Source organism: Myotis daubentonii, chromosome 1, assembly GCF_963259705.1.
Source record: "Myotis daubentonii chromosome 1, mMyoDau2.1, whole genome shotgun sequence".
NCBI classification, from domain to species: domain Eukaryota; kingdom Metazoa; phylum Chordata; class Mammalia; order Chiroptera; family Vespertilionidae; genus Myotis; species Myotis daubentonii.
This window is the reverse complement of record NC_081840.1, coordinates 57,065,865-57,079,772: the sequence shown is the minus strand read 5'-3', so window position 1 is coordinate 57,079,772 and position 13,908 is coordinate 57,065,865. Positions and strand designations below refer to the sequence as shown.

The following is a 13,908-nucleotide window of genomic DNA, read 5'->3' as shown; positions in this document are numbered from 1 at the left end:
AAGTTCACATACCATATAGTTCACCCCCTTAAAATATACAGTTCAATATTTTTTTAGTATATTCACAGGATCTAATTTAGAACTTTATTCCTCTCTGAAAGATGCCCTGTAACCATTAGCACTGTTACATGAGAACTCTTAAATTTTTGAAGAAATTTCACACTGTTTTCTAAAGCAGTTGTACCATTTACATTCCCGTTAGCAGTGTATGAGTTCCAATTTCTCCATATTATTACCAACACTTACTTAAATTGTGGTCTGTCCTATTGTCTGTCTTTCAGATGTGAGATAGTGAAAGTAGTATTTTATTGTAATTTTGATTTGTATTTCCCTAATGATTAATGATTTTGAGCATATGTTTATTGGCCATATCTTCTTTGAAGAAATATCTATCCATTACCTATTTTTAAAAATATATATAAATATATTTTAAATATAGTTTATTGATTTTTTTTTACAGAGAGGAAGGGCGAGGGACAGAGAGTTAGAAACATGGATGAGAGAGAAACATTGATCAGCTGCCTCCTGCACACCCCCAACTGGGGATGTGCCCGCAACCAAGGTACATGCCCTTGACCGGAATCGAACCTGGGACCTTTCAGTCCACAGGCCGACACTCTATCCACTGAGCCAAACCGGCCAGGGCAAAATATATTTTTATTGATTTCAGAAAGAGAGAGGGAGATAGAAATATCAATGATGAGAAAATCATTGATTGGCTGCCTCCTACATGTCCCCCACTGGGGATAGAGCCCGCAACCCAGGCATGTGCTCTGACTGTAAATGGAAGTGTGAACCCCTGGTTCATAGGTCAATGCTCAACCACTGAGACCCGCCGGCCAGGCTATCCAGACCCATTGCCTACTTTTTTAAATTTATTTTTTATTTTTTTAAATATATATTTTTTGTTGATTTTTTACAGAGAGGAAGGGAGAGGGATAGAGAGTTAGAAACATCAATGAGAGAGAAACATCCATCAGCTGCCTCCTGCACACCCCCTGCTGGGGATGTCCCCGCAACCAAGGTACATGCCTTTGACCGGAATCGAACCCGGGACCCTTCAGTCCGCAGGCCAACGCTCTATCCACTGAGCCAAACCAGTTAGGGCCCATTGCCTACTTTTTAATTGGGTTGTCTTTTTATAATTGAGGTGTAAGAGTTCTTTACATACTCTGGATACAGATCATTTATTAGATAAATGATTTGCATGTATTTTCTCCCATTCTGTGGGTTATCGCTTCATTTTCTTTTTTAAAAATATGCTTTTATTGATTTCAGAGAGGAAGGGAGAGGGAGAGAGAGAGAGAAACATCAGTGATGAGAGAGAATCATCGATTGGCTGCCTCCTGCATGCTCCCTACTGGGGATTGAGCCTGCTACCCGGGCATGTGCCCTGACTGGGAATTGAACCGTGACCACCTAGTTCATGTGTTAGTGCTCAACCACTGAACCACACTGGCCAGCCATCACTTCATTTTCTTGATGGTGTGTTTTGAAACACAGATGATTTTAATTCTGATTAAGTCCAATTCATCTGTTTTTTTTCTTTTGTCACTTCTGCTTTTGGTGTCATATCTATGAAACTATTGTATAACTTCTAAGAGTTTCATAGTTTTAGCTGTAAATTTAGGTCTGTGATCTATTGTGAGTTAATTTTTATGCATGGTGTGAAGTAGGGGTCCATTGTCATTCTTTTAACCTGGATATCTAGTTATTCCGGCACCAGTTGTGGAAAATATTATTCTTTCTCTTTTGAATTTCTCTGACCCCTTTGTCAAAAATCATGAATGCAAAATATCTTTTTGTTACACAGACTCAAAAGTGACACACTGTCACTTGAGCTTTATTTCATGTGTTAGAAGCAAGTCACTAAGTACACCTAACACCTAAGGGGAGGTGAGTTGGATATCACCCTCTGAAGAGAAGACTATCAAAGCATTTGTGGACATATTTTAAAGTTATCACAATAATATTGTATCAAGAAAGCAAAAATTTTTTTTTTTTAAATATATTTTATTGATATTTTACAGAGAGGAAGGGAGAGAGATAGAGAGCCAGAAACATCGAAGAGAGAAACATCGATCAGCTGCCTCCTGCACATCTCCCACTGGGGATGTGCCCGCAACCCAGGTACATGCCCTTGACCGGAATCGAACCTGGGACCTTTCAGTCCGCAAGCCGACGCTCTATCCACTGAGCCAAACCGGTTTCGGCAGAAAGCAAAAATTTAATTTGTTTAATTTAAAATCTAGGTAATGCTCCAAGTTGTATGAAATGGGGTCAGAATTTACTGCTGTATTGATTAAACAAAGATAGTGTATTTTTAAATGTTCATTTAGTATATTCAGATATTGTTTACAAATAGCAATAAAAAGAATTAGATAAAAAAACAAACCACCTCTAAATAGGATAACTTTTATTGTCAACTCATGTAAACTTTAAACATTTAATGGAATTATTTGTGAAAGTATTTGAAAGGTCCAGCTGTAGTTTCCTTCTAATGCTTTATTGGTAGGTTTGTGAACCGTTCGATAAAAGCAGCATGACGAGAGATCTAAGTGTTTATTAGGTATAGGCCTCTCAAATGAACCGAGCAATAAAATGGCAGGGACTAAGCATTCATTGGAAATCTGTGTGTTTTTAACCTATAAGAAGTGTGCTGGCCTTATTTTTGGTACTTAATATATCAGTTGGATCTCTAATAGCTTCTCAAAACTTTCTTTTTCTGCTGTCTTCCTCATTATAGTAAAGCAGCCACTTTTTAGTTGCTTAGGCCAAAATCATCATCCTTCACCTTGTCAGCACAAATCCTGTGGGCTTTTCCTTCAAAATATATCCAGAATCTAACTGCTTGGTATTATCTGTATTGCTACCGCCCACCCTCCAGTTCAGTCAGCTAATATTTCTTTCCTGGTCTAATACAGGACCCTCTACATAGCTTTCCTGCTTCAGTATTTGCTATCTATAGTCTAGTTGCCACATAGCAGCAATAGTAGTTCTCTGAAAACAGAAGTCAGATTATATCATTTCCCTGATTAAACTACTGGCTTTCCATCCAGTTCAGGATAAAGCAGACCCTTTGTGTTCTCATCTTAGGCTGGGATCTGTTTCTTTGCTCCACTCTTCCTCAGCTACACTTGCCTAATTGTTAGACATGCCAGCCTACTCTCTCCTCAGGGCCTTTGGGCCTTTTCCCATCTTCCTGGAATTTCCTTTATCCATATGAATATATGTATGTTCCCTAATTTTCTCAACTTTCAACTTCTCAGTGAGGTATTCCTTGATCATCTTCTATATATTAACACTACCCCCAACAATCCTGTGTTCCCCCTTAGCATACTCTATTTTTCTTCATAGCATTTGTCATCATTTAACATAAATGTTTACATTTATTATCTGTTTTTCTTCACTAGATTGTAAACTACATGAAGGTAGGGACTTGGTCTGATTTGTTTCATAGCTATAGTCTAAAGTGCCTTGCTTATAGTAGGCACTCAGGAAAAATTTGAATGCTGAATGAATTTCTAGAAATTAGTGGAAAATCAAAATGAATGGTTGTGGGTTTTGTTTTGTTTTTGTCACCCATTTAGCCCAAAGTCTCCTCTTTTATTTAATAGTGGTCCTGAAATACTAACTGAGCCTAATACATAATTATAAAACTTTTTGTTTTGCAAATCTAGTTCAACCTTCCATTTTATTGATGATGAAATCAAGTCATCACCATGTTAAGTATTCCCAAAGTTATATAGTCAGTTAGGTAGTGGTATAGCTAAGACTAGAATCCAAGTCTCTTGAATCCCAATTCATTGATTCCCCTTTCCCCCCTGACTACTTTGATGCCTTAACATGAGGCCAGACTTTAAGAGTTAGTTTCTTAGGGAAATAAAGAGCTAAAACTAAATATATTAATAACTAGAAATTGAAATAGATAGGCTTTTTGAGAAGATTAATGATATTAAAAAAAACAATGAAACCTGCTGATTAATGATTCAGTTAAAACCATTTCTTCCCCAATGGTCATTACAATATTTAAGTTAACTTCTTAGAGCTTTAGAATGTTTATTACCAAATATGTAAACATTGAGGATTGTGTTTGTTTATGTTATATTTGGTGTGGTTTTTTTTATCTCATTCAGGTGCACATGAACTTGAACAGATGCAGCTGATTTTAGAATCTATTCCCGTTGTTCATGAGGAAGATCGTCAGGAGCTTCTCAGCGTAATTCCGGTTTACATTAGAAATGACATGACTGAGCCACACAAACCTTTAACTCAGCTGCTTCCAGGAATTAGTCGAGAAGGTATTGTGACTCAAGAATAACCGTCACAAAGTGTGTGTGTGTGTGTGTGTGTGTGTGTGTGTGTGTGTGTGTGTGTGTGTGTGTGTAAGTAAGCAGGATCTGTGTAGGAAGATTTAGCTTTTTATCCTTAGATGTATGACTTTCTCTTAAAAATAGTCTTTAGATATTTAAGGCATACCTAACGCTTAAACTCTCACTTTCTCTTTCTTGGCCTGGCGCTTAAGCTGGGATCTGTTTTCTTTGCTCTTTTGAATCATTTTCCACATTTCAAAAAGTGCATACCTCTCTCCTGGTTCTAACTCCTTTTACTTTTCCAGTTTATACCTCTATCATAGGTGAGCATATTGTTGGATCATTGGCTTTCACTAAGCTGGAATGGAATTCTGTGAGGGTTATATAAATACGTATGAGTAAGAATGATTTAGGTATGAAAAAGTGAATTTAGTTGGGTGGGCGGGGAGGAGATAAGCAAAGGCTTCAGGACAAGGAGGAAGTGGAGGAATGAGCAAAACTGTGCTGAGCAAACACATTACATAAGTTTGCAGATTGGTGTTAGTATTAAGTGCTAAAGTGAAAGTTTGTGCAAGCTTGAAAGTAGTAGGAACTTAGGGAGAATCAAAACGTTGACCACTAAAGCAATTTCATATTTAAAAATACTGACATATCTTTAGATTTGATATAAATAAGATACAAAAATCTTTAACTTTTACTAGTATAGTAATCTGTCATAAAAACTTTTTTTTAGGAAGAGCATTAGACATGAAAAATATCTTCTTTAAAAGTTGATTGTGTCTTCTATCTTTAAGAATTATATTAAGAGACATCAGTGTCAGGATTATATAATTCTGTCATGAATCACAAAGTTAGAGATACGTAGTTTCCTAAACATCTTAAACATCTGAATTATACACCCATTATTCATATTACCAATTCTGATTATTGTATGTGGTTCAAGTGGGTGTGTGTCAGTGTTTTAAAGTAGCAAGTGTTTTGAGAGGTAGTTAGGCACTAGACTGCAAGTCATGTTGACATGGTCTCCTTCCCTCCCCCCAGATGTGCTTGGAACTCATATAGTAAATGCCTAAATAAAAAGGAAGCAGCTATATTTAATTTCAACAGGTTTTGTGGGCTTCCTTTTAAGTAGTTCTACATTCCTAACCAGTCTTCGCTGTCCTCACAATCAGATTCCATTGCTGGTTCTCGTGCTCCTAACCTTATAGCCCTGTCACGACATCCTGTTCATAACTGAGTAGCAGTCACATAGCACTTGACTATGCCTCAGAGTTTTCTGTGGGAACGTTTTAAAAATGCAGACTCTTAAGTCAGAATCCAGAGGTGGGGTGGGGACCAGGGCAGGTATCGGTGTTTTTAAAACCTACAGGTACGGCCCTGCCAGCCAAGTTGAAAGACACTGCTTAGGGATCAAGTGGTTAGGCTCTGGAGTGTGTCGTTGCTCTATTTCTCTGTCTTATCAAAAGAGACAAGCTAGAAATATAGGACATTGCTATTCAAGCATTGTAATCTAGCTAAATTTGAATCTTCTTTTTGCTACCCTCATTAAGGTGGGACCATGTCTCAGTCAGCTACAAACCAACCTGAATATTTGGCTCATGGCTGGAATTTATTCAATATGTGTTGAACGAGAGGCTTTGATAATGGATTCATTAAGTTAACCATTGGAGAAATATCCTTGGTATTCACAAGTGGCAGAACTGTGCTCACTAATGCAGAGTGTTTAAAGTTCTTGAGACTAAAGATCTACTTCATAGATATGCTCTATATGAATTCACACATTAAGACTAGGTCCCTTTCTAGGTAATGTCTTTAGATGAATACCTTCTTTTTCATTTTCCTCCATCATACTTACTTCTCATCCTCCCTTTCTCTGTAGTTTACCACATAGCTCTATATCTTAGACCCATTTCCTCTAGAGCAGTGCTGTCCAATAGAACTATCTACAGTGATGGGAATGCATATACTGTATATGCATACACTTGGGAGCTCAGCGTGGCTCCCAAGTTTCTTATTTCTTCCTCTTTTTATTTGCTGCCTATAGTTCCCAAATGCTAGGGATTTTACAATATGGTCCTCTTGTGTAGTTGAATATATTTCCTCCTTCTCTCTGAGAATGGTGATTGTGCTGGGTCACCCATCCATGATTCTGTGCCTTCCAGTCTCTATTGCCTTGAGACGTGTGGGTCCAGGGGTAGTTAAGACTGACTTTTCTTTTTGTTCAGGAGAACCAAGCACAGTTTGATTTATTGTGAAATGACCACCTAGGTTAGGGTAATATAATAGAGGAGAGCGGGGAGCAAAGGAAGGAATCTCAGCCCCGGGTCACTGAGGGGTGTGAGCCTCATTAGGTTTCTTCTCTTTAGTCTTTATGAGACTGATCTGAGGGTTGAATGAGCTTAGTTTTAGAGAGAAGGGCTATCTTTTCCTTTGAGACAGAAGGTAAGGATAATAGGATGTGTGACAGACCATAGTGAAGAAGCAGGAATTGAGATAAATGTGAAGTGGGTTTACCTGTTGAGACTGATAGGGTAGACTGAGAGCGTAAAGGGATAGTGTAGAACATTGCTGAACACAATAGCAAAGGCTAAGTTGAAATTCTACAGTATGAATTTGTAGTGAGCCAGGTATATATGTGATTTTCCATCTAGCTCTCATCAGTATTATATGGCTAGGAAGCAAAGTAGATGGTGGAAATGATTCAGAGTTGAAGATTGGTATAAGTTATAAGGCATATGAATGTGGTGGTGTAAGAGCAATCTTTAGGCTGGTGATAGTGTGGTTCAGGCGGGGTAAGGAGCTTAGGAAGATCTAATAGCCTGCGTTAGTGGGAAGAATTATGTGTACAGTAGTTCCACCAGGGCCCTAAAATGATCAAGTGCATTATGTGATATGCTGGCATGAGATGGTTGTGAACAGAGAGCAACAATTAGTATAACAGCTAGTCAGTGAGATGAGGGAGGAAAGGAAAAAGTCTTTTTATTAAGCACTAGATACTATGTTTTTAAGTTTTTATACCTTATAAGATATCTGTCTATCCATTTTATACATGAAGAAACTGAAGTTCAGCAAATTTAAGTAACCTAGTGAATCAGTGAAGTTAGTGAGTTGCAGAGCTGAGATTAGGACCTATGTATTAGGTTGAGCCACATGAAATTGCTGTTACTCAACCATTTTTGACTGACAAAAATGGTAGTTTCATATGGTTCATATTAATATATTTCTTTTCTTTTATAATTGACCATAAAATGAGATTTGGAGTACATTTCAAATTTTTGCTATGTTTATTGAATAAATGTCTTTTCTTTTTAAAATATATATATATATTAGATAGGCTAGTTTTATTTCTCTGACAAAACTTTAATTAACTTACCTTTTAATTGTATAGACCTTTTTTATTTCCTTTATGAGTTGCTGGACCTTCAGTTTAGTTAAGGAGTTTTAACTCTTTCTTTTGCAGCACTGGATTTCCTGGAACAAATTTTGACATTTAGCCCCATGGATCGATTGACGGCGGAAGAAGCACTTTCCCATCCTTACATGAGCATATATTCTTTTCCAATGGATGAGCCAATTTCCAGTCATCCTTTCCATATTGAAGATGAAGTTGATGATATTTTGCTTATGGATGAAACTCATAGTCACATTTATAACTGGGAAAGGTAAATTGATCCTAAATTAGAAAAATATTTATTGTATTTTTAATAAATCATAATACAGTGAAGTTTATTTTTAAATTATCTAACAATGTAGAGTTCTTAAAAAATTAGTAAAAGTCTCTTTTGGTTTAAAAGATATTGGATGAGAAGAATCAACCTTATACTATATCTCCATAAGTATCTCAAATTTTTACATATAATCCATTATGTCATAGGATATAAATTATCATGATATTTATATTGAAATGTTTTTTCTCATGACAAAATTTATTTTGGAATGGTTAACATAAGTTCAGTATAAGGAACTTTGCTAGTCTGAACCATATAAGACATCAAAATGTATACTATTATACATTTTAGTTAAAGGATTTCTTCCCTCTGCCACCTTTTAGGATTTCTAAATTCTAGAGAAGTTGGATATAATTATCTTAAAAGTGGGTTGGTAACAGATAATGAATCAATACTATTTAAAATCTTCAGGTGATTTTGTTATTTAGTCAGATTTGGGAATCCCCAATGACAATCTTAAAAACTTCAGGAATTCATATATTTCTTTATTTAAAAGAAAAATGATTGCTAATTAATAAAGAAGTTGTTAATGTTGAAATTAGTTTGTTTACTCATTGCATTTTTCCTCCTGAAATGTGGAGGTATTTCTGAATATGTTTACACACATCTACCAACATTTTTTGTTTTTCTTCCACATGGACATTTCTACCACATATATACACATTCTTTCCAAACATACCCAGATGTATTCCAATCTCTTCATTTTTTATCATACTTAGTTGAGTCATCTAACCTCTTTTCTGTTCCCACCTTCCCATCTCCCCAATTGTTTTCGTGTGTGTGTCTCCATCTGCCTCTACCTGGGCATGGTGTGGTCTCCTTGCTGTGATGTGTCAGTAGAGGATACTGCAAGGATACTGCATTCAGTAGCACATACACATGGAGAGTTCCTTTTCTACTCACTGGTGATGAGGTCCAGGAAGCCTTCATCTCTTTCTAGTCTGCCTATTACCAGTAGAGAGAAAATCTGTAAGAGACTTGATTGAGATTAGAGATCTGCATTTAGTGGCCATGAAGTGTTTTGTCTCTGTAAAACTGTGCTGGAATTAACCATCGACATGCCACCCACTCAGATGTTCACCTGCAGTTGTATTTAAGGTGGATGAAAAATAGAGAAAAGAGGAAATAAGTGTGAAATTATAATTGGTCTTATTTAAGAATGGAGGTCCCAGAGTTTTTTATTATATATTTCATTGGTAATTACCAAATATTGCTTCATATTTTTCTTTATGGTTACAGATCTTACCTGTCTATTAAGATTATAAGTTCCTGTAGGGCAGGGAAGGCTTATAGCTTTAAACTCTATTATCCCCTCATAGGCCTATTACAGTGCTTTCATGTAAAGGGCACTCAGTGAATTTGCAAATGAAATTTGACACCTGGATTAACAGTAATGTATTGATTTTTTTCAGATACCATGATTGTCAATTTTCAGAGCATGATTGGCCTATACATAATACCTTTGATATTGATGAAGTTCAGCGTGACCCAAGAGCTCTGTCTGATGTCACTGATGAAGAAGAAGTACAAGTTGATCCTCGAAAATATTTGGATGGAGATCGTGAAAAGTATTTGGAGGATCCTGCTTTTGATACCAATTACTCCACTGAGCCTTGTTGGCAGTACCCAGATCATCATGAAAACAAATATTGTGATCTGGAGTGTAGCCATACGTGTAACTACAAAATGAGGTCATCATCATATTTAGATAACTTAGTTTGGAGAGAGAGTGAAGTTAACCATTACTATGAACCCAAGCTTATTATAGATCTTTCCAATTGGAAAGAACAAAGCAAAGAAAAATCTGATAAGAAAGGCAAGTCAAAATGTGAAAGGAATGGATTGGTTAAAGCCCAGATAGCTCTAGAGGAAGCATCACAGCAACTGGCTGAAAAAGAAAGGGAAAAGAACCAGGGATTTGACTTTGATTCTTTTATTGCAGGAACTATTCAGCTTAGTTCACAACATGAGCCTACTGATGTTGTTGATAAATTAAATGACTTGAATAGCTCAGTGTCCCAACTAGAATTGAAAAGTTTGATATCAAAGTCAGTAAGCCGAGAAAAACAGGAAAAGGGAATGGCAAATTTAGCTCAATTAGAAGCCTTGTACCAGTCTTCTTGGGATAGCCAGTTTGTGGGTGGTGCGGAGGACTGTTTTCTCATAAACCAGTTTTGTTGTGAGGTAAGGAAGGATGAACAAATTGAGAAGGAAAACACTTATACCAGTTACTTGGACAAGTTCTTTAGTAGGAAAGAAGATACTGAAATGCTAGACACTGAGCCTATAGAAGATGGGAAGTTTGGGGAGAGAGGAAATGAGGAAGGATTTCTGAATAACAGTGGTGAGTTCCTCTTTAACAAGCAGCTTGAATCCATAGGCATCCCACAGTTTCACAGTCCAGTTGGGTCACCACTTAAGTCAATACAGGCCACATTAACACCTTCTGCTATGAAATCTTCCCCACAGATTCCTCATAAAACATACAGCAGCATTCTGAAACATCTGAACTAAAACACTCAGCAGACATTTCTCTTTGTATTCTTCATGAAATGTGTTTGTCTTTTTTATTACTAGTGTTTAAGTCCATTTTTTTACTTGAATCAGATGGTTTCATTTAGAAAGGATTTTATTAGTTCTTGGTTTTTAAAATCCAGACTTTTTTCCTACATGTGAGATGGTTTTCATTTTAACTGGCATGTCATTTGCACACAAAAATAAAAAATAGAGCAAAATAATGCAATGCAGGAGGAGACAAAAGAAATGCACTAAGACAAGTAAAAAACATTCTCTCATAGAACAATGATCTGTTTTACAGGAAACAAAAATCTTGCCTTGAAATTTACACAGTGAGACTGTATATAATTGCATGGAAATATCTATTTTTTTCCTAAAACATTTTTCATTCATGAGTATTTTCAAGTTTTTCATACTGTACATGTTTCTTAAAACACATGATACCAGCAGCAACTGAAAATGAATGCCGAATTTGGTACACATGTGTTATCTACCTCAAGGTAACAAAAGTATGTGGCAAAACATATACCACCCATAGTGCTTCACAATATGCACTTCTATTTAGCCAGCGTTTATTGTAGTAAACTATTCTTAATAAGATTCACTCACCATTTATAAATGTTCTGGTATGCGTTCTTTATAGTGAAGTGTTATTACATCATCACATCTTATTTATTTTAGCAAAGCAGTATATTTTCTGTATTTAATTATAAAGAGTTAACTTAGTTTTTGAAATTTATTTACAAATACACTTTTTCCATTTGGCACTATGGTTTGTTGCCTACTTAGCTGAATATATAATGTCAGCTTATCCTAAAGGCTGTCCCTGTACTTAATTTACTTAAGTATTCATTTTAAGTAAAGTGCTCACTGTGTATAGGAATTTGTATTTTGGAGGTGCTTGATCTATCTACAAAGAAAAATTAGGAATTACTTTATTATAAAATGCTCCTAGAAGTCTTAATTGTGTTTATTTTTAAAAAACAACTGTAATGTTAGACTTGTGTGCATGGAAATAATTAAGGTACATCATAATTGTAGTTTAAAAGTTGTACATGATAAGACATATTTTGTTTTTACTGTATGTTTTTACTGAATGATCTATTCCCCATCCTAAGGCAAGCATGAATAAAATTAGGTTAAATGTAGCATGTGGCATTGCAGTCTCTTAGAATTTGTTTCATCCATTTTATTTTATTGAATTGAATACTGTCTGTATCTTTTTTTGGTTATCCTGTTTGAAGAAAAATGACAAATAAAACATGGCCAGCAAATATGGCTCCTGTGTAACTTTTTAGGTAATTAAAATTACCTGCTAGAATGAAAATTACTAGCAGAATCTGTATCTAGTTCCACTTTACAGCATTTTTGAATTATGGCTATAGTTTAAGCTATATTAGACTAAAGGCTTAAAAGAAAAAGGTTCTTTATCTTCATGCAAAATCTCTTGACTGACCTTCACATAATTAAATGGAATTAAAGCTTTCTGTAGTCATGTGCTGCTTAGCGATAGGAATATGTTCTGAGAAATGCATCCTTAGATGATTTTGTTGTGCAAACATCATAGAGTTCCATTACACAAACCTAGAAGGTATAGCCTACTACACATCTAGGCTGTATAGTATACCACTGTCTTATATGTGTCATTATTGAAATGTTATGTTGCATGACTGTATATTTCAAAACTCAAGATGTGTATAGAAGCTTTGAGCTGCATAGTCAGAGGAACCTCCTTTATATGTGTTTTTTCTCCAATACATCTTTTTTTAAATTTTTTTTTATTATTTTTTTTATTAAATCTTTATTGTTCAGATTATTACATTTGTTCCTCTTCCCCCCCCCCCCATAACTCCCCTCCTCCCAGTTCCTGCCCCACCCTCCGCCCTCACTCCCCACCCACTGTCCTCATCCATAGGTGCACAATTTTTGTCCAGTCTCTTCCCGAATCTCCCACACCCCTTTCCCCCCCAAGGATAGTCAGTCCATTCCCTTTCTATGTCCCTGATTCTATTATAATCACCAGTTCATTCTGTTCATCAGATTATTTATTCACTTGATTCTTAGATTCACTTGTTGATAGATGCATATTTGTTGTTCATAATTTGTATCTTTACCTTTTCTTCCTCTTCCTCTTCTTAAAGGATACCTTTCAGCATTTCATATAATACTGGTTTGGTGGTGATGAACTCCTTTAGCTTTTTCTTATCTGTGAAGCTCTTTATCTGACCTTCAATTCTGAATGATAGCTTTGCTGGATAAAGTAATCTTGGTTGTAGGTTCTTGGTATTCATCACTTTGAATATTTCTTGCCACTCCCTTCTGGCCTGCAAAGTTTCTGTTGAGAAATCAGCTGACAGTCGTATGGGTATTCCCTTGTAGGTAACTGAGTTACTTTCTCTTGCTGTTTTTAAGATTCTCTCTTTATATTTTGCTCTTGGCATTTTAATTATGATGTGTCTTGGTGTGGTCCTCTTTGGATTCCTTTTGTTTGGGGTTCTCCGTGCTTCTTGGACCTGTAAGTCCATTTCTTTCACTAGGTGGGGGAAGTTTTCTGTCATTATTTCTTCAAACAGGTTTTCAATATCTTGCTCTCTCTCATCTTCTGGCACCCCTATAATTCTGATGTTGGTATGCTTGAAGCTGTCCCAAAGGCTCCTTACACTATCCTCGCATTTTTGGATTCTTTTTTCATTTTGCTTTTCCGGTTGGGTGTTTTTTGCTTCCTCGCATTTCAAATCATTGACTTGATTCTTGCGCTCCTCTGGTCTGCTGTCGGGAGTCTGTATAATATTCGTTATTTCAGTCCGTGTATGCTTAATTTCTAGTTGGTTCCCCAACATAACATCAAGGGTCTCATTAGTTTTCTTGTAGATCTCATTAAGTTTATCGGCGGCTTCTAAACAGTTCTTGAGAGACCTTAAAAGTGTGGTTCTGAACTCTATATCTTCCATTGACAATTTTGTCCTGTTTCTTTGTCTCCGCATTTTGTTATGCTTTCTTGGTACACCCCCTAGTGGTCTTTGTGTGCAGTCTTGTTGCCTTTAAGCCTTGATTGATGTCGGCAATACCGGGGGTGAGTTGACCTCCAGGCTAATTGGCTATGAGAGTCCGCTGGGTCTGCAGTGGGAGGGCTTCTGTGCTGGATCTCTAAGGCGGTGCTAATCTAGCCTTTGCCTGAGGCTATCCGGCAAATGGTTCTGCGCAGGGCTTGGGCGGGGCGGGTCCCAGGGGATCTACAGGGCTGGCCGGACCGAGCAGTTATGGCTGCTCTCAGTTCCTTCCCCAGGGGCTCTGCCTCTCAGAGTCCCAGCAATGGCTGCAAACCTCGGAGAGAAAGCTGCCTTCGAGTT

At 36.7% G+C, this 13,908-nt stretch overlaps 1 protein-coding gene across 4 annotated transcripts in view; it reads left to right on the top strand.

Annotated features, from left to right (window-relative positions):
* Nucleotides 1-11,832, top strand: part of MAPK6 (mitogen-activated protein kinase 6) — a 34,069-nt gene extending 22,237 nt beyond the window's left edge. For 3 of the 4 annotated variants that reach the window (XM_059701152.1, XM_059701172.1, XM_059701163.1), the window contains exons 4-6: nucleotides 4,137-4,301; nucleotides 7,774-7,975; nucleotides 9,454-11,832. In XM_059701152.1, the coding sequence (XP_059557135.1) occupies nucleotides 4,137-4,301; nucleotides 7,774-7,975; nucleotides 9,454-10,555 (1,469 nt within the window). In that variant the 3' untranslated portion in view covers nucleotides 10,556-11,832. The remainder of the gene's footprint in view (nucleotides 1-4,136; nucleotides 4,302-7,773; nucleotides 7,976-9,453) is intronic. The other variant, XM_059701177.1, reaches the window with a different exon arrangement.
* The last annotated feature ends 2,076 nt before the right edge of the window (nucleotides 11,833-13,908 follow it).